At 42.8% G+C, this 24,782-nt stretch overlaps 4 protein-coding genes across 5 annotated transcripts; 3 read left to right on the forward strand and 1 right to left on the reverse strand.

Moving 5' to 3' along the window:
- Positions 1–7,883: 7,883 nt before the first annotated feature.
- Positions 7,884–9,353, reverse strand: LOC103449737 (rRNA methyltransferase 1, mitochondrial-like). Its single transcript, XM_029087742.2, has one exon. The coding sequence runs from the start codon at positions 9,351–9,353 to the stop codon at positions 8,064–8,066; it is 1,290 nt and encodes a 429-aa protein (XP_028943575.1). The 3' UTR covers positions 7,884–8,063.
- Positions 9,354–10,320: 967 nt separating this feature from the next.
- On the forward strand, positions 10,321–12,532 carry LOC103449748 (mitochondrial import inner membrane translocase subunit TIM17-2-like). Its single transcript, XM_008389077.4, has 2 exons — positions 10,321–11,323; positions 12,225–12,532. The coding sequence occupies exon 1, from the start codon at positions 10,620–10,622 to the stop codon at positions 11,304–11,306; it is 687 nt and encodes a 228-aa protein (XP_008387299.1). The 5' UTR covers positions 10,321–10,619; the 3' UTR covers positions 11,307–11,323; positions 12,225–12,532.
- A 685-nt stretch (positions 12,533–13,217) lies between these two features.
- On the forward strand, positions 13,218–16,691 carry LOC103449757 (probable 3-hydroxyisobutyrate dehydrogenase-like 1, mitochondrial). Of its 2 annotated transcripts, XR_003766401.2 has the most exons (3): positions 13,218–14,324; positions 14,813–14,915; positions 16,382–16,691. XR_003766401.2 is itself a non-coding variant. In XM_029087743.2 (2 exons), exon 1 carries the CDS (start codon positions 13,240–13,242, stop codon positions 14,284–14,286), a length of 1,047 nt encoding a protein of 348 aa, XP_028943576.1. In that variant the 5' UTR covers positions 13,218–13,239; the 3' UTR covers positions 14,287–14,324; positions 16,382–16,691. The 2 variants fall into 2 exon arrangements, 1 of the variants encoding a protein (XP_028943576.1); XM_029087743.2 differs by lacking the exon at positions 14,813–14,915.
- A 596-nt stretch (positions 16,692–17,287) lies between these two features.
- Positions 17,288–18,619, forward strand: LOC114819361 (probable 3-hydroxyisobutyrate dehydrogenase-like 1, mitochondrial). Its single transcript, XM_029087744.2, has one exon. The coding sequence runs from the start codon at positions 17,425–17,427 to the stop codon at positions 18,469–18,471; it is 1,047 nt and encodes a 348-aa protein (XP_028943577.1). The 5' UTR covers positions 17,288–17,424; the 3' UTR covers positions 18,472–18,619.
- Positions 18,620–24,782: the final 6,163 nt, after the last annotated feature.

Here is a 24,782-nt window from a genome sequence, read left to right on the forward strand (position 1 = left end):
GCTCTCAGTGTTCAGTGTGCAGGTTCTGTGTCTAATATGGCCCAACGCCTATTTGCTCGAACCCGCCAAGTTGAATCATTGGCGGCTGAAGTGATGAGTCTCAAACAGGAGATTAGAGGGCTCAAGCATGAGAATAAACAGTTGCACCGGCTCGCACATGACTATGCTACAAACATGAAGAGGAAGCTTGACCAGATGAAGGAAACTGATGGTCAGGTTTTACTTGATCATCAGAGATTTGTGGGTTTGTTCCAAAGGCATTTATTGCCTTCGTCTTCTGGGGCTGTACCGCGTAATGAAGCTCCAAATGATCAACCTCTGATGCCTCCTCCTTCTAGGGTTCTGTCCAGTACTGAGGCTCCAATGATCCCCCTCCGGTGCCTTCTCTTTCTGGGGCTCTACCGACTGCTGAGACTTCTCCTAAGCAACCTTTGTGAAGGCTCCCTCTTGTGTGCTTATTTTGACTCATGTATATGTACATATTTGTAGCTTATCGGGGATATCAATAAATAAGCTTTCCTTCATTTCAACGTATTGTGTTAAATACACCAAAGCCTTCTTCGCTAAGTTCTTTGAATTTTCTTTTGTTAAAGCTTGTATGTTGAAGCTTTTTGAGTGGAGCATGTAGGTTGGGGTAGTGTTCCCTTAATTTCCTGAGTGAGGAAAACTTCTCGGTTGGAGACTTGGAAAATCCAAGTCACTGAGTGGGATCGGCTATATGAATCTTAGAACGCCATTGTGCTCGATCCTGTGTCATGTCCTTCGTTAGATCCAAGTACTCTAAGTCTTTTCTTAGAGTCTCTTCCAAAGTTTTCCTAGGTCTTCCTCTACCCCTTCGGCCCTGAACCTCTGTCCCATAGTCGCATCTTCTAATCGGAACGTCAGTAGGCCTTCTTTGCACATGTCCAAACCACCGTAACCGATTTTCTCTCATCTTTCCTTCAATTTCGGCTACTCCTACTTTACCCCGGATATCTTCATTCCTAATCTTATCCTTTCTCGTGTGCCCACACATCCAACGAAGCATCCTCATCTCCGCTACACCCATTTTGTGTACGTGTTGATGTTTCACCTCCCAACATTCTGTGCCATACAGTATCGCCGGCCTTATTGCCGTCCTATAAAATTTTCCCTTGAGCTTCAGTGGCATACGGCGGTCACACAACACGCCGGATGCACTCTTCCACTTCATCCATCCAGCTTGTATTCTATGGTTGAGATCTCCATCTAATTCTCCGTTCTTTTGCAAGATAGATCCTAGGTAACGAAAACGGTCGCTCTTTGGTATTTCTTGATCTCCGATCCTCACCCCTAACTCGTTTTGGCCTCCATTTGCACTGAACTTGCACTCCATATATTCTGTCTTTGATCGGCTTAGGCGAAGACCTTTAGATTCCAACACTTCTCTCCAAAGGTTAAGCTTTGCATTTACCCCTTCCTGAGTTTCATCTATCAACACTATATCGTCTGCGAAAAGCATACACCAAGGAATATCATCTTGAATATGTCGTGTTAACTCATCCATTACCAACGCAAAAAGGTAAGGACTTAAGGATGAGCCTTGATGTAATCCTACAGTTATGGGAAAGCTTTCGGTTTGTCCTTCATGAGTTCTTACGGCAGTCTTTGCTCCTTCATACATATCCTTTATAGCTTGGATATATGCTACTCGTACTCCTTTCTTCTCTAAAATCCTCCAAAGAATGTCTCTTGGGACCCTATCATACGCTTTTTCCAAATCTATAAAGACCATGTGTAAATCCTTTTTCCCATCTCTATATCTTTCCATCAATCTTCGTAAGAGATAGATTGCCTCCATGGTTGAGCGCCTTGGCATGAACCCGAATTGGTTGTCCGAAACCCGTGTCTCTTGCCTCAATCTATGCTCAATGACTCTCTCCCAGAGCTTCATTGTATGACTCATTAGCTTAATACCCCTATAGTTCATGCAATTTTGTACGTCGCCCTTATTCTTGTAGATAGGCACCAAAGTGCTCATTCGCCACTCATTTGGCATCTTCTTCGTTTTCAAAATCCTATTGAAAATGTCAGTGAGCCATGTTATACCTGTCTCTCCCAAAAGTTTCCACACTTCGATTGGTATATCGTCTGGGCCTATTGCTTTTTTATGCTTCATCTTCTTCAAAGCTACAACCACTTCTTCCTTCCGGATTCGACGATAAAAAGAGTAGTTTCTACACTCTTCTGAGTTACTCAACTCCCCTAAAGAAGCACTCATTTCATGTCCTTCATTGAAAAGATTATGAAAATAACCTCTCCATCTGTCTTTAACCGCGTTCTCTGTAGCAAGAACCTTTCCATCCTCATCCTTGATGCACCTCACTTGGTTTAGGTCCCTTGTCTTCTTTTCCCTTGCTCTAGATAGTTTATAGATATCCAACTCTCCTTCTTTGGTATCTAGTCGTTTATACATATCGTCGTAAACCGCTAACTTAGCTTCTCTGACAGCTTTCTTCGCCTCTTGCTTCGCTTTTCTATACCTTTCACCATTTTCATCAGTCCTCTCCTTGTATAAGGCTTTACAACATTCCTTCTTAGCCTTCACCTTTGTTTGTACCTCCTCATTCCACCACCAAGATTCCTTTTGGTGTGGGGCAAAGCCCTTGGACTCTCCTAATACCTCTTTTGCTACTTTTCGGATACAACTAGCCATGGAATCCCACATTTGGCTAGCTTCCCCCTCTCTATCCCACACACATTGGGTGATTACCTTCTCTTTGAAAATGGCTTGTTTTTCTTCTTTTAGATTCCACCATCTAGTCCTTGGGCACTTCCAAGTCTTGTTCTTTTGTCTTACTCTTTTGATATGTACATCCATCACCAACAAGCGATGTTGATTAGCCACGCTCTCTCCTGGTATAACTTTGCAATCCTTACAAGTTATATGATCCCCTTTCCTCATTAGAAGAAAATCTATTTGTGTTTTTGACGACCCACTCTTGTAGGTGATCACATGTTCTTCTCTCTTCTTAAAGAAGGTGTTGGCTAAGAAGAGATCATATGCCATTGCAAAATCCAAGATAGCTTCCCCATCCTCGTTTCTCTCCCCAAAACCATGGCCACCATGAAAACCTCCATAGTTGCCTGTCTCCCTGCCCACGTGTCCATTTAAATCTCCTCCTATAAATAACTTCTCCGTCTGAGCAATTCCTTGCACCAAGTCTCCAAGATCTTCCCAAAATTTCTCATTCGAACTCGTATCCAACCCTACTTGAGGTGCGTACGCACTAATCACATTGATAAGTTCTTGTCCTATTACAATTTTGATTGCCATGATTCTATCTCCTACCCTCTTGACATCTACAACATCTTGTACCAAGGTCTTGTCCACGATGATGCCAACACCGTTTCTCGTTCTATTTGTGCCCGAATACCAAAGTTTAAACCCTGAGTTTTCTAGATCCTTTGCCTTACTACCAACCCACTTAGTTTCTTGTAGGCACATAATATTTATCCTTCTCCTCACCATAACTTCCACTACTTCCATAGATTTTCCCGTTAAGGTTCCTATATTCCACGTTCCTAAACGCATTTTGCTCTCTTGAACTCTACCCTTCTGTCCTAGCTTCTTCACCCTCCCCCGTCTAATAGGATCAAAGTACTTCTTTTGTGTGTCCCGGGTAAAGTTGATAGGAGCATATGCTCCCAAACAACTTTGAGTGGAGTCGTTCGAAAAGAAGTTTCTATGGCCCCCTTGCTCATTTAACACTGCATCCGGGTGCCGATGGAGATACAGCGACCCTTGCTCACTTATCACTGTGCTCAGGCCACACAGCGCGCCACTTACGGGTGACGCCCTAGCTTTAGCGCGATTTTGTTCTGGATTCATTTTCATAAGGATTCGACGTGATCATGGAGTGCCGGCTGTCGACTACCTGACGCCCTCCCCCTCCTCCTTTATCCGGGCTTGGGACCGGCCATGTAAGACATAGGCGGAGTTAGTCTCTTACCTGTAGATGAAAAAATAATATTGTAAAATCGTAGTATTAAGTAAAATAATCCTTGGGCTGTACGAACATCCTTGGGCGTAGGAAAAATCTCTCAATATTGCTAGACGGACCTATATGTAAAATAATCTTCCCTATTTACATCAAGATCATAATTCAAGCGGTTGGAGCGTGTTCTGGCACGTTGAAAAATTTCTCCATTGTTTGACACATTAGCATCAATATCAAAGAGTTTTGGCGCACATATCAACTTCAAGTTATTGGTTGTAAGGAAATAATAACTTTTTACATGTATGTGCTAAGCATTTTTTGTGGAGTATAAAGATACGGGAATATACTACTTCATGAAAGAAAATTATTTTCACACGTCATTTTTCTCTTTTTGTTTTAACTCTAATTCTCATTTGATTTATTTAATTAGAATACGGATGCCAAAGATAAAAAATTGTTGTACAGACAAAATGGGCCATATTTTATGTATCGTAACATAGACAGCTACGAGTTTATATTTTTGGTATGACATTGATAAATAAAACACGTGTTATACCGAATAAATTGATGGAGGAAAAAAAAAATTAAAATAGAGAAATTGAGACGGCCAATCAGAGGTCGTGAGGTGTCATCTTGTCATAAAAGGAAGATGCTTATCCAAGATCCGAATCTACAACTTAGTCGTTTTTGGATAACATTGTAGTGCGTCACTGTCTTTGTAAGCTACCATCGCATATCTTTTCTGTCGTGTTTGTTTTCTTTAATCCTTATCTTATTATTTAATTAATTGATTAATTAATTTACTCCCATAAATCCCATTTGTTTTTTGCTAACTCCACGACTCAATCTATATCTTCTCTTTCATTTTTATTTTTATTTTTCTTGTTTGGATGTCGAGAGAATTAAGAAACTATAAAGGAAAAGAAGTTTAATATAATTTCTTAATTATTTTTAGTGCAAAGCAATTATTGACCATGAATCAAGGCAGTTTGTGTACCAACAGGATCCTTTCCGGATTCTTTTGGTGGGGATTTTGGAAATCAGTAAATCACGTCCGTTCTTCGTACATTATGCGGTCAGTTTGTTGTCAAGTATTATTTGTGTTTAATTTTAAATAAAAATATTTAAAATGATATCTGACTGTACGATGTACGATAAATGAACATGATTCATAGATCCCCGGGATCCTCACAAAGAGGGTGCGACGAGGATCCTAATTCGTTCGTGTACGCTAATTGAGTTTACTAAATTTATTTTATCAAATAACAATGGTAGACTGCTGCATGTTTTGAATTTAGTTAGTAAGAGAAATGTGCTCTACTTTGACGTGAAATCGTTTTTGGTGAATTTTTTTTTTGAAATAAATCCTTACTATAAATTCAAGTGGATCTTAAAAAAGTACTCCATGTCTTTTTTCTTTTTTCAAATCTCTTTCAAAGTCTTCATAGGTATTTGTCTACCCCTTTTGCTTTGACGACTAACAGCCTGTCTCGTAGTCGTATTTTCTAACCGAAACATCAGTAAGAGTTCAGTTCATGTGTCTAAACCATTTTAACTGATCTCCACTAACTCTACAAATCAACCTGATTCATAGGCTCACTCAATTAATTTGAAATTTGATCCATTGAATAAGGATAGAAACGTATACAAACACATCATCTTGTGATCACATTGGTAGGTACAAGTAGCATTCATACAAACTTATGTTTCAATGTTTCATGTAACATCTTGAGCTACAATAGACGACTTTTGGAGATAACTTTGGGTCCGGGGATGTATGAGTAGGACATACAACGTTGGTAAGTCAAAGGAATAAATTTTCCCAATCTTGACATAAGTATCGCATGCCGACTCTTGGTTACAAATTATAAACTGACGCGTATTATAAAGACAAAAAAAATAATGTTTGCAAATGCGTTGAACCATAATTTATCTGCAAGGAGCACAATAAGGAGCTAAGTATTTTTTTCAAAGTTAATTAAAGAGTCTGTTTAGAATTGCTTTTGAAAAGGTTAAAAGTGTTTTCTATCAACAAAAAACTCTTATGAATTGTAATAGTATTTTATGAATAAGCGTGTTACATGCTTTTTTTGAGCATATTTGGCACCAAAATTTATTTTGACAATGTTTAGCAGAAAAAGTTAAAAAGTGATGTGTTTTAAGATGCACTTGCATTTTCATAAAAAAAATTTGTAGTTAATGAAAGTGCTTTTGAGTATAAGTGCTTTTTAAAAATACATTTCCAAGGTGGCCTTTCATGATGCATTTCTAAGAAAGCGATTGAAATTTTAATAAAATTTCTACATGTTTATAATAAAAACACTTATGAATATAAGTGCTTCACACATGTAATTCCAAATAAGCAATGAGAAAGAATGGAACAAAATCAGTGCCACCACCGTAGTTGTGACGATATTCCAGGCAAATTTTGCTGTCGCCCCCAGAGAGGTGGAAAAGTGCTTTTGACTAAAGTGGGCTGTCAATGGGTTGGTTTAGCTTAATATTGGCAAGGAAAGGCGGCTGGGAACATGGGGGGACCAAATCAGAAACCTCAAACAGAGAGAGAGGCATGAGTAGGAGGAGGCATCTTCAATTGCACATTTGGCATCCTCTTCGTGAATCACATGGTCTTGCCAGATTTGAAGCCGATGGATCATACAACTAACATGGCAGCATTTTATATTTTAATTTTTGTTCTTATTTTTTATTTTTTTATATTTGGGATGGTTGGATTTGGTATATTCTGATAGGGGTCCCTACAAACAAATCCTTCTAATTTGACTTGTACCTACAATTCTTGGTGGAAAGAGGACTGTTAGCTTTTTGAGGGCATTTCCAACGCATAGGGAGTAAGATTCTCTGCCCTTCAAACTCTCTTTCCCTCTAGTTAGAAATTTTGGGATGGGAAAAGAATGCAAATATAGGGTTTTTTTTTTTACATTATCCAGTGATACGGGTCTTTTACATCCTAAAATTTCCGGCCAATTGGAGTAAAAAAACTAGGCTTTAAGATGTAAATTGTTCATTTCAAGATAATTTACATCTCCTGTTGGAGATGCCCTCAGAATTGCATATGCATCGATTCGCTTCCAGACTCTTAAGGCATATACTTGCAAAGAATCGGCGTGCGAGATTTGTGTATTATCCTCATTCTTAAACCCGAACAAACAGAGAATGCAAAAGTAGGTCCCTCGTTGAAATTCGGTATGTCACAACTCATATTTGAACAACTAGGTATCAGATCACTGGGGGAGTTGTTTTACAGCTAGAAGAACCGGTATCATATTCATTCATGACTTCTCCGATTCACGCTTCAAAGAGCACTGGGAATCTGGATTGGATGAGCTTTGGGATGGAAAGTAATGGACAGAATGTGACACAATTGCTATGGAGATCCTATTCATCTATTCAAGTTGGCAAATTTTGCAAAATTTCGTTTGATCACATGCATCATACAAGATTCAGTAACTGGAAAACAAAAAAGATGGATGCCATTTTCGAACCACATATGCTCGAAAACAACTATGCATAGGCGATCAAGAAACAAACAAAAACTCATAAGCATTTGACATCATCGCTATATCATATGCATAGCCTACAGAACAGGTCTCATACCGCAAGTTTAGTTGCAGAAAACTTAACTTTCAGCTGTAAATGCAGACAATTCTGCAGTGTAGTGAGTAACAATTGAAAGCTAACCATACTTCATATCATCGTGAGATTTGTGGTACTCATTCATTAACATTGGAACACCACGCTCACAGATTAGAGGGAAATGTATGTGTTTTGTGATAAGGGATAATGGAAAGTTGCAGGAAACACGACAGCAGTCTTTGAAGATGATTAGTTGCTGTTTCTAGTTTCTATGAACAAACGTGAATAATAGCATCCAAGCTTCAAATAAATCAGTAGTATGAACTGTGATGCACAATTTAACGATCTCAACTCGTTTAAGATAATTGTTTTAACACCAAAAATTAGAGTTGTTATGGCACACATTTCTGATCAAGAGGCTATACGGAAATAAAAACTGTAAACCTACTCCCCAACTTTAGATAAAGCTGTAAAAAGTGCTAATATAAAGTACAATGTTTATGACAAACCTCAGTCAAGTTCGTCAGTCTGCTGATTAACTGCATGGACATTCTCATTGTTATTGTTTCCGGTTAAGTGATGAAGCAGCACACCAGTTGCAACACTGACATTTAAGCTCTCCACGGCCAAAAGTGATCGGAACTCTTCAGCTGAGCATGCATGTTTCCCTTCCACGGTTTCAGTATCATCAACTCCACCAGCAGTAATTTCCACGGGAATATTCCCCGGGATTCTAATCAAATCAGTGCAAGATCTTTCCACCAAAGGTCTCAACCCAGTGCCCTCACTTCCCAGAACAAGAATTGTTGGCACACTAGGTGCAACCTCGTTCAAAGGTAAAGCCTTGGAAGAAACAGAACCTCCAAGAACCCGCCAACCATTTTCAGCCGAGGATGTTAGGAACTGCATCATATTCTTGCAGTATCTCAACTCCATCAACTCAAGTGAGCCTGCACTTGATTTGCTCACAACGCCACTCAGTGGGGCTGAATTCTTGGCACATAACACCACCCCAGAAGCTCCAAAGAAGTAAGCCGACCTGATGATTGCCCCCACATTCTGAGGATCTGTAACCTCATCCAAAGCAATCCAGAGAGAACCCTTATCTTCCTCAACTGAAACAGGTTCCAATTCGTTAATTTTCACCATCTCCAACGGAGAGGTATCTAGAACCAGACCCTGATGAGGTCGATTATCAGTAGCCATATTAAGATCATGCTTAGAGACATCCTTTACGTTTAACCCAATCTTGTCAGCCATCAGTAAAATTCTCTCAAAGCCCTTCTTGTCCTTCTTCTTCCTATTATTTTTGCTCAAATCCATCCCTTCTTGAATATACAATGCATAAAATTCTCTTCTTCCAGCTGACAAAGCAGCCAAAACTGGACCAACACCATAAACACTTTGGCCAATCATCCTAGGCACGGATGATTCAGTAGCCTCGTTCCATGTCTTCTTACCCCAATCTTCCTGCCTATTCCACCTTCGAAACTCAGGTCTCTCACGTCCAGGTTTTACATCTTCCATTCCCCTGAGCTTGTTTTGAATATGATCCCACCTTGGATCATCAACCGCTTCCATTTCTTCTTCTTCTCCTACTTCTTCTTCTTCTGCATCTCCTTCTGTATTGGCTTCCTCCAATCTTCTGTCCCTCCCACGGTAATCACTTTGATAATCCTTTACCGCACTTCCCCTTCCAACTACTTTCTTTACCCCCATGCTCAAATGGACCACTTTTCCTAACATAATTTTTTTCTGTATCGGCTTCCCCCAATCTTCTGTCCCTCCCACGGTAATCATTTTGACGATCCCTTACCAAAGCTCCCCTTCCAGTTCTACCTTCTCTACTCCCATACTCTGATACACCAATTTTCCTAACATAACTTTTTCTTGACACCTCCCAAGAAGCACGAACAGTTTTCGACTTTGTTTCTTCCTCTAACATACTTGCTGAATTGTCCCAAGACGACTTACTACTATCTCCATCTAAACTCTTTGCTGCTCCCCCCCCAAGAACCATGATCACTAACTTCCTCTAACCTCTTTGCAGATTCCTCCCAAGACGAAACAGATGTCTTCGCCGTAGTTCCTTTCTCCAACCCTCGTGCTCCCTTAGCTTTTGCTGCCGGCAACCACGGCAGTCTTTGCCCAGCTCTTCCCACACCACTCCCTCCATTTACTTTCTGACCAGACCAACTCGAAAAACCTCGTCCTCTTACAAAACACCAATTCTGTGTACCACTTCTCATCCTAAACCCCCCAGAAACACTTCTGGGTTTTGCAACAATCATTTCCAGAATCTCACAATACGAACCGGTCGAAAACCGAACCAAATGTGACAACCCAGATGTTTTTTTTCACCAAACCCGGATGAGGGTTTTGTGAGTTTGATCGGACTAAGGTTTATTGGGGGTTTTGGATGAGACCCAATTTGTAAAGATTGAAACTTTGAGGTGTGAAACGATTTGCGTCTCGAACAAACCCTAATTGCCAAGGGAAATGCTTGGCCTTTTGCTAAATTCGCATACATTGCATTCACTATTTAAAAAAGAATCAGAAAACTGAATCCGAAAACATAAAAGGGGGCGCAGAGAAAGAACAAAAAACCTGATTCAGAAACGATTTCTGAAGAAATTGGAGGCCTTTAGATTCCCTGTGAAGCTTATCCGCAGTTCAAACGACATCGTATTGCTGAACGGTTCCAGCCACCACTACGAAGCTTTACTGGAGAGTGAGGATGGCGGGGAGGTTAACGGCAGCCTTGGAAGATAAGATACGGTAAGTTGCTATACGACGTCGTACTCTAGAACCTACGATGAACCCGACTGACGTGGATTTGGATGGACAATAATGCCCCTTACAGGGCCAAAACGCACCGACCCGAACAACCCGGACGACCCGGACCCGCTACATATGTAAGGATATTTCCGTCAGAGCACCAAACAAAAACCTAGAACCAGAAGCAAAAGAGGCCCTCTCAACTCGATCTCTCTCGCCTTCTCCGTACAAAAACCTTCGAAAGCAGCGAAAAACCCTCTCCGCCCACCACCGCCTCTCGGCAGAAATATGGGGACTCCAGAAACATCCCGGGAACCGTGCCCCGACCGCATCCTTGACGACATCGGCGGTGCCTTCGGCATGGGTGCTGTCGGTGGGTCCGCCTTCCACTTCCTCAAGGGCGTCTACCACTCCCCATCCGGCTCCCGGTTCATCGGCGGATCCCAGGCCGTCCGGATGAACGCACCGCGCGTTGGCGGGAGCTTCGCCGTCTGGGGAGGCCTTTTCTCCGCCTTCGACTGCACCATGGTCTACGTCCGCCAGAAGGAGGACCCCTGGAACTCCATCATCGCCGGCGCCGCCACCGGTGGCTTCCTCCAGATGCGCCAGGGGCTTGGCGCCTCGGCCCGATCGGCCGCCTTCGGTGGCGTTCTCTTAGCGCTGATTGAAGGAGCTGGGATCATGCTTAATAAGTTTATGAGCCAACAGCAGCAGATGCCAGTTGTTATTGAAGAACCGGCGAATATGCCCGGTGTGCCTGGTCTTCCTCCGATGGGCCGGGCTCCAGGTCAGCCAGGCCCACCGGAGATGGCAACGTCTGTTAGCGGCGGCTCTGAGGCGAATTCGAGCTCAGGATCGTGGTTTGGAGGGCTGTTTGGAAAGGGTAATGAGCCTGAGGCTAAGAGCAGCGGAAGCGAGACGAAGGTTTTGGAGAGTTTCGATGCACCGCCAGTTCCAACCTTCGAGTTTAAGTGATTGATCGAATGATTAAGGTACGGATTAAGGAGGAAGGGTTTTGATTAAAAGGATGATTGAACTGAGGAATTTGGGAAAGTTAAGGTTTTTATTGCTAATTTTCGCAGAAAAGATATGTTTATGTTGTGTTCTGTCTTTTACTAGTTTTTTGGAATAACCAAGAAGTTATAGCTTGTATTATAACGCCTTTTGAATTCAAATTTGATTTCTTGCTTGAATTGTTCTTCGAGCCGCGGATTAAGTTGTGTACTGGAGATGCTTTTGATATGCAGAAGAATGCTTTGCAATAACTTTCGCGGATTAGGAGTGCTCGGAATTTGCATACATTGGATTGTTTTCGCCTAATTGTTGTGGAAATTGTGATAATTTTGTTGTGACTTGGTTTAGGATTTGCATGCTGGCCTTGGTGCTTGTTTGCTTGATCATCGCTTTTCTGTAATTCTTGTGTTCATGCTTTGAGAATCGACTATTTTACACAAATTTGTCCTGGTTATATGGATATTGAACGCTTTGGGAACCAGTTGTTGCGTTGAGGCTCGTAAGGTTCACAGAGAGTAGATGTGAATAGCATCATTCAAGTTTAAGTCATGCCCGGATTTGTGAACTGCTTGATGTTCTTGTTTATGCATGTCGAGATTGATGTGATCAATATGTAGAGAAGGAAATCCCCTTCCTTTGAGAAGTAAGCCAGATTGTTTATGTTACGTTGTTCCTCTCAATTTCAAAGCAAAAATATTGTGTGTGCCATATTTGTCCTGTCCTTTATGCCCTGAATAGAACGTTGCTGAATTCGTATGCGTTATAGTCTATGATTCTGCAAATATTTGGATTTCTGAAACTACCGAGTGGCGTTGTAGTCTGTGATTCTTTGATTTTGGCCATTGATTAATTAGTGGTTCTGTCTTTTTGTTCTTTCAGTGGACAAAGAGCCTAAGACAGCTATCCAATTTTCAGTTTTGTTTCGAGGCGCTTGAAGAGCAGTACATAGTAGAGACACGAAGCTCGCAACACCCATGTCGAAAGAAGATGGGTAAACTCAATCAGTTTGGTTTTCCTAGGTTAACTATTAAGATCATTGTTATAGTCTGGCTGGTTTACTAGTTCCAAATAATTATTTGAAGGTTATATTTTCGGGATTGTACGTTATACTCTGGCCGGATAACTAGTTCGAGGATGATTGTTACTTTCGTGTTTGCATTAATGTGAAATTAGTTAGCCTTCGTATACATTCGAATGCGAATGACTTGGTTTCTGAACAGGTTGTATGGTGTGGAACATTAGAACCTGACCAAATTGGTTCTTTTGTTTCATACAGCGCAGCGGAATATGAATCGTGCAGCGCCAGGACTTTCTTGAATCAATGCCGGTCTTACGCTTACCTCTCTCGTGTTTATTTGATTGTTAACTCCATTCGACACTTCTGCTTTTCGATTTCTTCTTCGTCTTATGGTTTACTATCAAGGACTAGTGCTACATTTTGCTTCTCCGTTTCGCCCAAATCAGACGAAATGACCAAAATGGTTTACCAGAACTAAACTATCAAAATTGAAATCGAACAAAACTTAACGATCGTAAGGGTATTTACGGAAATACATGGTTCTCGCCCTTGCATTTGATATCAATGGTGAATAATAACAAATGTGTTTCTTATCTCGAATTAAAAAATATGTGACCATGAATCTTTTGATCGTCATGTGATTAAGAGAACAGAACTCGTAATTTGATTATTTTTTCTCAAATCACAGCCCAAATATCTCAATCCTTCAAACTTGTCCAAGCAGACCCAAAAGACAGTTATGTTTGGCGGGTTTGAGCCCCGAACTTGCGCTCCCACCTTGGATAACCTGCCACGTCACCAGTTGCTCTAACAGGAGCCGTTGGATTTTAAACGAATTTGCAACAGAAATGTCACCGTCGGCTTTAGATAACGCAAATGACAAAACTCAAAATAGTCAAACTCTTTCCACTTCCACTCCTCCGTCTACTCTCACACTCCACCAGGACCGCCACTCTCTCCCTCCTCCTCCGCCGTCGCAACATGGCCACCGTCGCGTCATCCGATTCCCCCATAAGTCCGTCAAACACCCGGGTCGGGTGGATCGGGACCGGCGTTATGGGCCGGTTCATGTGCACCCACCTCCTCAAGGCCGGCTACGCCTTCACCGTCTTCAACCGCACCCTCTCCAAGGCCCAGCCTCTAGTCGACCTCGGGGCCCACCTGGCCGACTCCCCAAGCGCCGTCGCCTCCAAATCCGACGTCGTCTTTTCCATCGTCGGCTACCCCTCCGACGTCCGCTCCGTCCTCCTCGACCCCACCACCGGCGCACTCTCCGGACTCCGCCCCGGAGGCATCCTTGTCGACATGACCACCTCCGAACCCTCCCTCGCCGTCGAGATCTCCTCCGCCGCTGAGTCCAAATCCTGCTCAGCTGTCGATGCCCCCGTCACCGGCGGCGACGTTGGCGCCAAGAACGGAACTCTTGCGATCCTCGCCGGCGGCGACGAAAACACCGTCCGCAAGCTAACCCCTCTGTTCTCTCTCATGGGCAAAGTGAATTATATGGGCGGCGCCGGAAAGGGACAGTTCGCGAAGCTGGCGAACCAGACGATCATCGCTTCCACGATGGTGGGTCTGGTGGAGGGTATGATCTTCGCCCACAAGTCCGGCCTCGACGTGGGTCTTTTCCTAGATGCGATCAAAGTGGGCGCCGCAGGGTCGAAGTCGCTGGATTTGTACGGCGGCCGGATTCTGAAGAGGGATTTGGAGCCGGGATTCTATGTGAACCACTTCGTGAAAGATTTGGGGATTTGCTTGAAGGAGTGCCAGAAGATGGGACTTGCTCTTCCCGGATTAGCCCTAGCTCAGCAGCTTTATCTGTCGCTGAAGGCTCACGGCGAGGGCAATTTGGGAACTCAGGCGCTTATTGTGGCGGTGGAGCGGCTGAATAATGTGTCACTTGAATACGCTCCTGCAAAATAATGACTCTGCAAGTGCAGTTTGAATCATTTCTTATGATGGTATCGATGCTTTTCTTCGATTTCTTGTTGAAATTTCAGTTTTTTTAACTTTGTACTGTGATGTTTCTTGCTCCAATGCTTATAGTGTGAAATGGTTTTCTCATAACAAATTAAGCAATTGTGTTTAGTTTCTTCAATATATGGTTGAAACTTTTGCAGACGTGGGTTAGGCTAGTTAGCTAGGGTAGTTTGTCCGTCCCCGAAGTTTAGATTGCTAGATGGATTGTGTTTAACTGTATGTAAGCACCTGCTGGTGGGAAAGCTCAATGAGTTTATCAGCAAGTGCTTTTGCACACTTTCAGCTTGATGTTTGACCCGAAAAACTAACAAATGGTGATGCAAGTTTTAGCGGTTATTGTGAAACCAGTATATTGGTTCTTGCCTGGCATTGGATTGATTCTTGATTACCAGTTATAAACTTATAACGAGTGCGCCCTTTAGTGGCACCATTCTGTATTAGCTGGGACTTCAGGAATTTACAACTGCAGGTGAGATAACAGGTTCAGTCGTATGAGCTCAGTGCAAGCCTGACACGAGATCTCTGTTTGAAATATCAGGGAGGGCACACACGGTGGTCACGCCCAAATTTAGGTATTTCTTGTGTTCATATGTTTCTTTTCCACATATCTTTTTAAGGCATGTCTGCATTCTTTCTGTCTGAGCTCGGAGAAAGTAAGTTACTTTTGTATGTTCGTAGAATACCTTCGATCTTCCAGTTTTTGTAGTGAGACATGAAATGATAACACATCCAAAGTTGCAAAATATGTAGCGGGACGTAGAATACATAAGCTATATAGATAGAGTTACCCTCAAAGTTAAGATGAACACCACTGATACTAAAAGACCATAGCATTATTGGCCTCTGAGAAAAATAAATTTTCTGTCGTTCATTCTTCTTTTCAATACTCGTTGTATTTGGGTCGTGGTTGCATGTTGTTTTCCCTAAACTGAGTACACAAATTGAAAAGAGGGATTGGAATCAAGGGCTTAACGTCCAAAACTGTAACGTTATGATTTTGTTTCGCTATCGTTTTTGCGAACTTTATACCAAGTATAACATTTCAGACTAGACAGGGAGTTGCAGTGTTGCACCAATGCGAAGTATGATAAAACATGTTCATAAAGTAGATTGAGTTATACCAGTTTCCAGACTATACACTTACGTATCAAAATCGCACAATAGAAAGGATCATAGAACAGAGAAATAAAAATAATAAAGAAAGGTTTTTATTGCTATTTTTCGCAGAAAATATATGTTTATGTTGTGTTCTGTCTTTTACTAGTTTTTTGGAATAACCAAGAAGTTATAGCTTGTATTATAACGCTTTTCGAATTCAAATTTGATTTCTTGCTTGAATTGTTCTTCAAGCCGCGGATTAAGTTCTGTACTGGAGATGCTTTTGATATGCAGAAGAATGCTTTGCAATAACTTTTGCGGATTAGGAGTGCTCGGAATTTGCATACATTGGATTGTTTTCGCCTAATTTTCGTGGACAATGTGATAATTTTGTTGTGACTTGGTTTAGGATTTGCATGCTGGCTTTGGTGCTTGTTTGCTTGATCATCACTTTTCTGTAATTCTTGTGTTCATGCTTTGAGAATTGACTATTTTACACAAATTTGTCCTGGTTATATGGATATTGAACGCTTTGGGAACCAGTTGTTGCGTTGAGGCTCGTAAGGTTCACAAAGAGTAGATGTGAATAGCATCATTCAAGTTTAAGTCACGCCCGGATTTGTGAACTGCTTGATGTTCTTGTTTATGCATGTCGAGATTGATGTGATCAATATGTAGAGAAGGAAATCCCCTTCCTTTGAGAAGTAAGCCAGATAGTTTATGTTTCGTTGTTCCTCTCAATTTCAAAGCAAAAATGTTGTGTGTGCCATATTAGTCCTGTCCTTCATGCCCTGAATAGAATGTTGCTGAATTGGTATGCGTTGTAGTCTATGATTGTGCGAATATTTGGATTTCTGAAACTACCGAGTGGCGTTGTAGTCTGTTATTCTTTGATTTTGGCCATTGATTAATTAGTGGTTCTGTCTTTTTGTTCTTTCAGTGGATGAAGAGCCTAAGACAGCTATGCAATTTTCAGTTTTGTTTCGAGGCGCTTGAAGAGCAGTACATAGTAGAGACACGAAGCTCGCAACAACCATGTCGAAAGAAGATGGGTAAACTCAATCAGTTTGATTTTCCTAGGTTAACTATTAAGATCATTGTTATAGTCTGGCTGGTTTACTAGTTCCAAATAACTATTTGAAGGTTATATTTTCGGGATTGTACGTTATACTCCGGCCGGATAACTAGTTCGAGGATGATTGTTACTTTCGTGTTTGCATTAATGTGAAATTAGTTAGCCTTCATATACATTCGAATGCGAATGATTTGGTTTCTGAACAGGTTGTATGGTGTGGAACATTAGAACCTGACCAAATTGGTTCTTTTGTTTCATACAGCGCAGCGGAATATGAATCGTGCAGCGCCAGGACTTTCTTGAATCAATGCCGGTCTTACGCTTTACCTCTCTCGTGTTTATTTGATTGTTAAATCCATTCGACACTTCTGCTTTTCGATTTCTCCTTCGCCTTATGGTTTACTATCAAGGACTAGTGCTACATTTTGCTTCTCCGTTTTGCCCAAATCAGACGAAATGACCAAAATGATTTACCAGGACTAAATTATCAAAATTGAAATCGAACAAAACATATCGATTGTAAGGGTATTTACAGAAATACACGGTTCTCGCCCTTGCATTTGATATCAATGGTGGATAATAACAAATGTGTTTCTTATCTCGAATTAAAAAATGTGTTTCTTATCTCGAATTCAAAAATGTGTGACCATAAATCTTTTGATCGTTATGTGATTAAGAGAACAGAACTCGTAATTTGTTTATTTTTTCTCAAATCACAGCCCAAATATCTCAATCCTTCAAACTTGTCCAAGCAGACCCAAAAGACAGTTATGTTTGGCGGGTTTGAGCCCCGAACTTGCGCGCCCACCTTGGATAACCCGCCACGTCACCAGTTGCTCTAACAGGAGCCGTTGGATTTTATACGAATTTGCAACAGAAATGCCACCATCGGCTTTTAGATAACGCAAATGACAAAACTCAAAATAGTCAAACTGTTTCCACTTCCACTCCTCCATCCACTCTCACACTCCACCAGGACCGCCACTCTCTCCCTCCTCCTCCGCCGTCGCCACATGGCCACCGTCGCGTCATCCGATTCCCCCATAAGTCCGTCAAACACCCGGGTCGGGTGGATCGGGACCGGCGTTATGGGCCGGTCCATGTGCACCCACCTCCTCAAGGCCGGCTACGCCCTCACCGTCTTCAACCGCACCCTCTCCAAGGCCCAGCCTCTAGTCGACCTCGGGGCCCACCTGGCCGACTCCCCAAGCGCCGTCGCCTCCAAATCCGACGTCGTCTTTTCCATCGTCGGCTACCCCTCCGACGTCCGCTCCGTCCTCCTCGACCCCACCACCGGCGCACTCTCCGGACTCCGCCCCGGAGGCATCCTTGTCGACATGACCACCTCCGAACCCTCCCTCGCCGTCGACATCTCCTCCGCCGCTGAGTCCAAATCCTGCTCAGCTGTCGATGCCCCCGTCACCGGCGGCGACGTTGGCGCCAAGAACGGAACTCTCGCGATCCTCGCCGGCGGCGACGAAAACACCGTCCGCAAGCTAACCCCTCTGTTCTCCCTCATGGGCAAAGTGAATTATATGGGCGGCGCCGGAAAGGGACAGTTCGCGAAGCTGGCGAACCAGACGATCATCGCTTCCACGATGGTGGGTCTGGTGGAGGGTATGATCTTCGCCCACAAGTCCGGCCTCGACGTGGGTCTTTTCCTAGATGCGATCAAAGTGGGCGCCGCAGGGTCGAAGTTGCTGGATTTGCACGGCGGCCGGATTCTGAAGAGGGATTTGGAGCCGGGATTCTATGTGAACCACTTCGTGAAAGATTTGGGGATTTGCTTGAAGGAGTGCCAGAAGATGGGACTTGCTCTTCCCGGATTAGCCCTAGCTCAGCAGCTTTATCTGTCGCTGAAGGCTCACGGCGAGGGCAATTTGGGAACTCAGGCGCTTATTGTGGCGGTGGAGCGGCTGAATAATGTGTCACTTGAATATGCTCCTGCAAAATAATGACTCTGCAAGTGCAGTTTGAATCATTTCTTATGATGGTATCGATGCTTTTCTTCGATTTCTTGTTGAAATTTCAGTTTTTTTAACTTTGTACTGTGATGTTTCTTGCTCCAATGCTTATAGTGTGAAATGGTTGTCTCATAACAAATTAAGCAATTGTGTTTAGTTTCTTCAATATATGGTTGAAACTTTTGCAGACGTGGGTTAGGCTAGTTAGCTAGGGTAGTTTGTCCGTCTCCGAAGTTTAGATTGCTAGATGGCTTGTGTTTAACTGTATGTAAGCACCTGCTGGTGGGAAAGCTCAATGAGTTTATCAGCAAGTGCTTTTGTACACTTTCAGCTTGATGTTTGACCCAAAAAACTAACAAATGGTGATGCAAGTTTTAGCGGTTATTGTGAAACCAGTATATTGGTTCTTGCCTGGCATTAGATTGATTCTTGATTACCAGTTATAAACTTATAATGAGTGCGCCCTTTAGTGGCACCATTCTGTATTAGCTGGGACTTCAGGAATTTACAACTGGAGGTGAGATAACAGGTTCAGTCGTATGAGCTCAGTGCAAGCCTGACATGGGATCTCTGTTTGAAATATCAGTGAGGGCACGCACAGTGGTCACGCCTAAATTTAGGTATTTCTTGTGTTCATATGTTTCTTTTCCATATATCTTGTTAAGGCATGTCTGCATTCTTTCTGTCTAAGCTCGGAGAGAGTAAGTTACTTTTGTATGTTCGTAGAATACCTTCGATCTTCCAGTGTTTGTAGTGAGACATGAAATGATAACACATCCAAAGTTGCAAAATATGCAGCGGGACTTAAAATACATGAGCTATATAGATAGAGTTACCCTCAAAGTTAAGATGAACACCACTGATACTAAAAGACCATAGCATTAGATTGATTCTTGCCTGGCATTAGATTGATTCTTGATTACCAGTATGTTGATGCTAGCGGTTATTGTGAAACCAGTATGTTGGTTCTTGCCTGGCATTGGATTGATTCTTGATTACCAGTTATAAACTTATAACGAGTGCGCCCTTTAGTGGCTCCGTTCTGTATTATCTGGGACTTCAGGAGCGGAGGTCTGGCGGATATTGATCAAACAACCGCTAGATTCGGTTTCTTGCTCGAAGCAAAGATAAAACTCAAAACCAACATAACTGGTTTCATCCCTGAGGTAGAAGAAGTGGCTGACGGAGACCTAGTCTTCAGGGTCAGGATCCGGCAACTTTCGCCAGCGACGAGACCCATGATTTCGGCTGAAGATCGGGGTAGATCGGAATCTTTAGTTGGGTCTCTGAAAAAGGAACAGCAATTACAACGGAATTCTGGAATAACTCAGCCGGCGACGGCCGAGCTCGGGGAGGCAACCCACGCGACGGGGAAATGCGCCAGCTTTCGAATCGGCGCCATCGACTGCCCAGTCACTATCGGAGGTGACAGAATGTTTGGTCACGACAGGACTGAGACTGTGGACGCGAGTTACGGGATGCCTGCAAACCAACTCTCTGACATTATTGTCTCTGAAAGAGAGTATGGGACGCCACTTCAAACACAGGATGGGAAAGAAGGCGGATGCTCTAGTACAGAGGGGGCACAGATTTCATCAAGCAGGGAGTACTTTAATGGAACAAGCGTGGAGATATGCACTAGAAATGTTGCATATGTTTCTCTGGGTAAAAGCAAAAGGCTGGAATTAGATGGGAAAGATGGCGGTTGCTCGAGTACAGAGGGGGCACAGATTTCATCAAGCAGGGAGTATTTTAAAGGAACAAGAGTGGAGATATGCATTAGAAATGTTGTAGATGTTTACGATGGGAGTGGGCCCAACAAAAACAACTCTATTCCAATTAAAATCGATGGAGTGGTGGGCTTCGATACTCAAAGCCCAAATATTGGAGATAATATGGCGGTGACCGGGCCTACGGGTGCTAAACATTTATTTACAATTATAAATGGTAAATCGATGGGATGTGAATCTCATTGGGATGGGTCAGGTCGAGGCCCACTTATTCAAACAATTCACGGGATGAGACATCGGTTTCAATCCGAGATGGAACTTTTGTATACGTCTCGAACGTTGTCGAATCCGTGGGAGGATCTAAGGCAGCCGACTCAAAGGCACACCGTTGGAGGATATATGGCATTGGGCGATACCCAGCAACCACGGGCCACGGAGTTTTATACAGCAGGCATTCCAATTAGATCTTCCTTGAGCACATGCTCGAGTTTCTTTGGGAGATTTGGCCAACTTGACAGGGGCGGATTGCGGCTAAAGATTCTTTTACCACAAGATTTTGGCTCTGGTCAGAATCAACTAGAAGGGCCTATTCTGACGAAAGGCTGGCCTTCTAACCTCACATTCACTGATTCAGATAGTGAATTAGAGGAAGATCTGGAGAGCGAGGCCGATGATGACCGTGCCCGATCAACGAGCGGGTCGAGTGAGAAGAATCCAGCAGATCAATGGTGGAGAAGGATGGAGGCTCTAGGCATGGATCCGGCTCAATTGTTAGACAGCCACGACGATGATGTCTCCGCCCAATCTTCTGTTGCTGATGGGGAGGCGGAGGATTACTCTCAAGAGGAAAAAGAAACATCCGAAGATTTTGAATTATCCTGTGATGACCTCCATAACCTATTCAAGGATTCAAATTTGGAAGCACTGACAACGTTGGAGGAGGCATCTAATCACGAGGAGAAGTCTGTTACTAAGGCAATAGGAAAAAACGAGGAAATATTAAAGTACAGAAGAAGGAAAAAATTGGCAGGCCAATTAGCCAACAGTGAGGCACAACATCTAAATTCCAAATTTTTGTCTAAAATGAAGATTTCCTTGTTTCCGTTGAAAAGGTCTCTGTTACAAGAAGCGAAGAAAGGGAAAGTCAGAAGAGGCAAGAAAGAGGATGGTTTTAAGGGAGATAGTAAACTTCACAGGGGCAATACCAGTTTTAATGAAGATAATTAGCTGGAATGTTAGAGGATTGGGAAGTAGACGGAAGAGGCTAACTTTGAAAAAGCAACTCCAACGGTTACAGCCCGACATCATCATACTACAGGAAACTAAGAAAGCTATGATTGACAGAAGCCTTGTGGCTAGCGTGTGGGGAAGTAGATATAAAGACTGGATTTATGCCCCTGCACAAGGAAGCTCAGGGGGCATAGCTGTAATCTGGAATACAAAACACATGTCAGTAACCGAATCTTTGATCGGTGTTTTCTCTGCATCAATAAAAATTATGGCTCCCAATGGGATGGAGTGGTGGCTATCTGGAGTCTATGGTCCATGTAAAAATAGAGACCGAAGGGAGTTTTGGGAAGAATTGGCGGGACTTTATGGTATGTGTGGACCAAGATGGTGTGTAGGAGGAGATTTTAACGTGGTTAGATTTATAAATGAGAAATCAAACGGGGGGAGGTTGACTAAAAGCATGAGGGATTTTAATGATTTCATTAGAGAGACAGAACTCAAGGATTTGGAGCTGCTCAATGCACAATTTACTTGGTCAAACCTTAGAGAAGAACCTGTGTGTCGGAGATTAGACAGATTCTTATGCTCTACAGGTTGCGAAGATATCTTCCCTGAGGCTAGACAAACGGCCTTGGCTAGGGTCATTTCTGATCATTGCCCAGTCCAGCTAGACACCAACAAAGTGAAATGGGGGCCATGTCCTTTCAGATTTGAAAACATGTGGCTCCAAGATCCAGAATTCAGGAATAAATTCAAGGAATGGTGGCATTCGGAGCAAGTGGAGGGGTGGGAGGGTTATAAATTTATGATCAAGTTAAAAGCCATGAAAAAAAAGGTGCAAAGCTGGAGTAAGGAGAGCTTCGGTGAGATCGAAAAAATCTTGAAAGAAGTGGAAGCAAACATAGAGGAGTTGGACAGGAGAGAGGGGTTGGAAGGCTTAGATTTTGAAGCTAGAAGTAAAAGGGAAGAACTCCAAACCCTTGTAGGAGACTTGGCTTTTAAAGAAGAAGTGAAATGGAGGCAGAGAAGCAAAGTGGAATGGGCAAAGGAAGGGGATGGTAATACAAAATTCTTCCATCGAGTTGCAAATGGGAGAAGGAAGAGAAACTATATTGAGAGGTTAGAGTCGGTTGGAGGGGGAATAATAGAGGATGCAAAAGAGATCGAAGAGCATATTGTCAACTTTTTCAAATCCTTATTCAGCAGTAACGACGAGGCATGTTGGGGTTTGGAAGGGATAAATTGGGTTCCAATAAACGCCCTTCAGGCAAGTTGGCTTGAGAGGCCTTTTGAGGAAATAGAAGTTCAAAGAGCAGTTTTCGATTGTGGAAAGGATAAATCACCAGGACCAGATGGCTTCTCTATGCAAATGTTTCAACACTGCTGGGATTTTTTGAAAAAGGATATAATGAAGATCATGGAGGAGTTCTTTGAGAAAGGGATAATAAATGCAGTGACGAACGAGACTTTCATTTGCCTGATCCCGAAGAAATCAGATTCTTTGAAAGTGACAGACTATAGGCCCATAAGTTTAGTAACTGGATTGTATAAAATTATAGCAAAAACACTGGCTTCAAGATTGAAGGAGGTTTTGGATACCACTGTCTCTCCGAATCAGGGGGCGTTTGTTAAGGATAGACAAATTGTGGATGCTGTCCTCATTGCAAATGAAGTGGTAGAAGAGGTGAGGCAGAAAAAAGAGAAGGGATTGGTGCTTAAGATCGACTTTGAAAAAGCGTATGATCATGTTGAATGGAGATTTCTGGAAGAGGTACTTCAAAGAAAAGGTTTTGGCAATAGATGGAGGAAATGGATGCAAGGATGTTTAAGCTCTGCAAATTTCTCCGTTTTGATCAATGGAAGGCCAAGGGGAAAATTTCAAGCTTCAAGAGGATTGAGACAAGGCGACCCACTGTCACCTTTTCTTTTCACCTTAGTAGTCGATGTTTTGAGCAGGTTAATGGAGAAGGCACAAGAAACCGATCTCATCAAAGGCTTGTGTATCGGCCAAGAAAAGGTGGAGATATCTCATCTTCAATTTGCCGACGATACCATTTTCTTCTTGACGGAAGACGAGGAAGTTTGGAACAACCTAATCCAAGTGCTTAATTTATTCTGTTCGGTCTCAGGATTGAAAGTCAACAAAGCTAAGTGCTTTTTGGCTGGGATAAATTCAGAGAGAGAAACTAAACAGGTTGGCAGTTTCTTGGGGGTGCGAGGTAGGGTGCTGGCCGATAAAGTATTTGGGGCTCCCCCTTGGAGGAAGGCCAAGAGCAATAAGGTTTTGGGACCCAGTGGTAGAAACAATGGAAAGAAGACTTCAAAGTTGGAAGAAGGCCTTCCTATCCAGAGGGGGTAAATTAACTCTAATTCAATCAGTCCTGGGAAGCATGCCGATTTACTATATGTCCTTGTTCAAAATTCCATGCGGGGTAAGAGGACGTCTAGAAAAATTAATGAAGGGGTTTCTATGGGAAGGCATGGAGGAAGGTAAGAAAACACATTTGGCTAAGTGGGAGTTAGTTACTAAAAACAAGGAGGAAGGAGGTCTAGGGGTGGGGAACTTGAGGTATCAGAACGAAGCATTATTGGCTAAGTGGTTGTGGAGATTCCCAAGGGAGTCACAGTCTCTGTGGCACAAGGTGATAAGAAGTAAGTATGGGCTACAAGCTAATGGATGGGATGCACTTCCTCAAAGGAGGGTTTCAAGTTGAAGCCCATGGAGAGACATTTCGAGTGGTTCTCATCAGTTTCTTAGAAGCTGCACGTTTGAGGTGGGCAACGGAGAGAGGGTGAGGTTTTGGGAGGATGGGTGTTAACAGGGGGACCGATGAAGGAGCAATTCCCCAGACTATTCCTACTTTCGAGGAAGCACAATCAAAACATCTCGAGCTTCGTGGAAGTTTCATCAAATCCTTTGAGTTGGAACTTTGATTTTAGGAGAAACTTGAATGAGATGGAGATAGTAGAGGTGGCCACATTATTACAGAAACTGGAAGAGGTTCGATTGTCTCCATTACAGATGGATAACAGAAGGTGGAAGCTGGAAGCTTCAGGTTTGTTCTCATGCAAATCTTATCGTTCACTACTGAGCAACAATGGGAGTGTGCACTATTTTCCACCCTACCCTCAGATTTGGAAATCAAAAGTTCCTCCGAAGGTTAAAATACTTGTATGGCTTGTGGCTAATGGGAATCTAAACACATGCGACAAAATTCAAAGGAGAAACCCTCTTATGTGCTTATCACCACATTGGTGTAGCCTGTGCAAAGCCAAGGAGGAGAGTGTAAATCACATCTTTCTTCATTGCTCCTACTCGATCCAATTGTGGTGGAAATTGTT

Source organism: Malus domestica, chromosome 02 (genome assembly GCF_042453785.1).
Source record: "Malus domestica chromosome 02, GDT2T_hap1".
In the NCBI taxonomy this organism is placed as follows: Eukaryota; Viridiplantae; Streptophyta; class Magnoliopsida; order Rosales; family Rosaceae; genus Malus; species Malus domestica.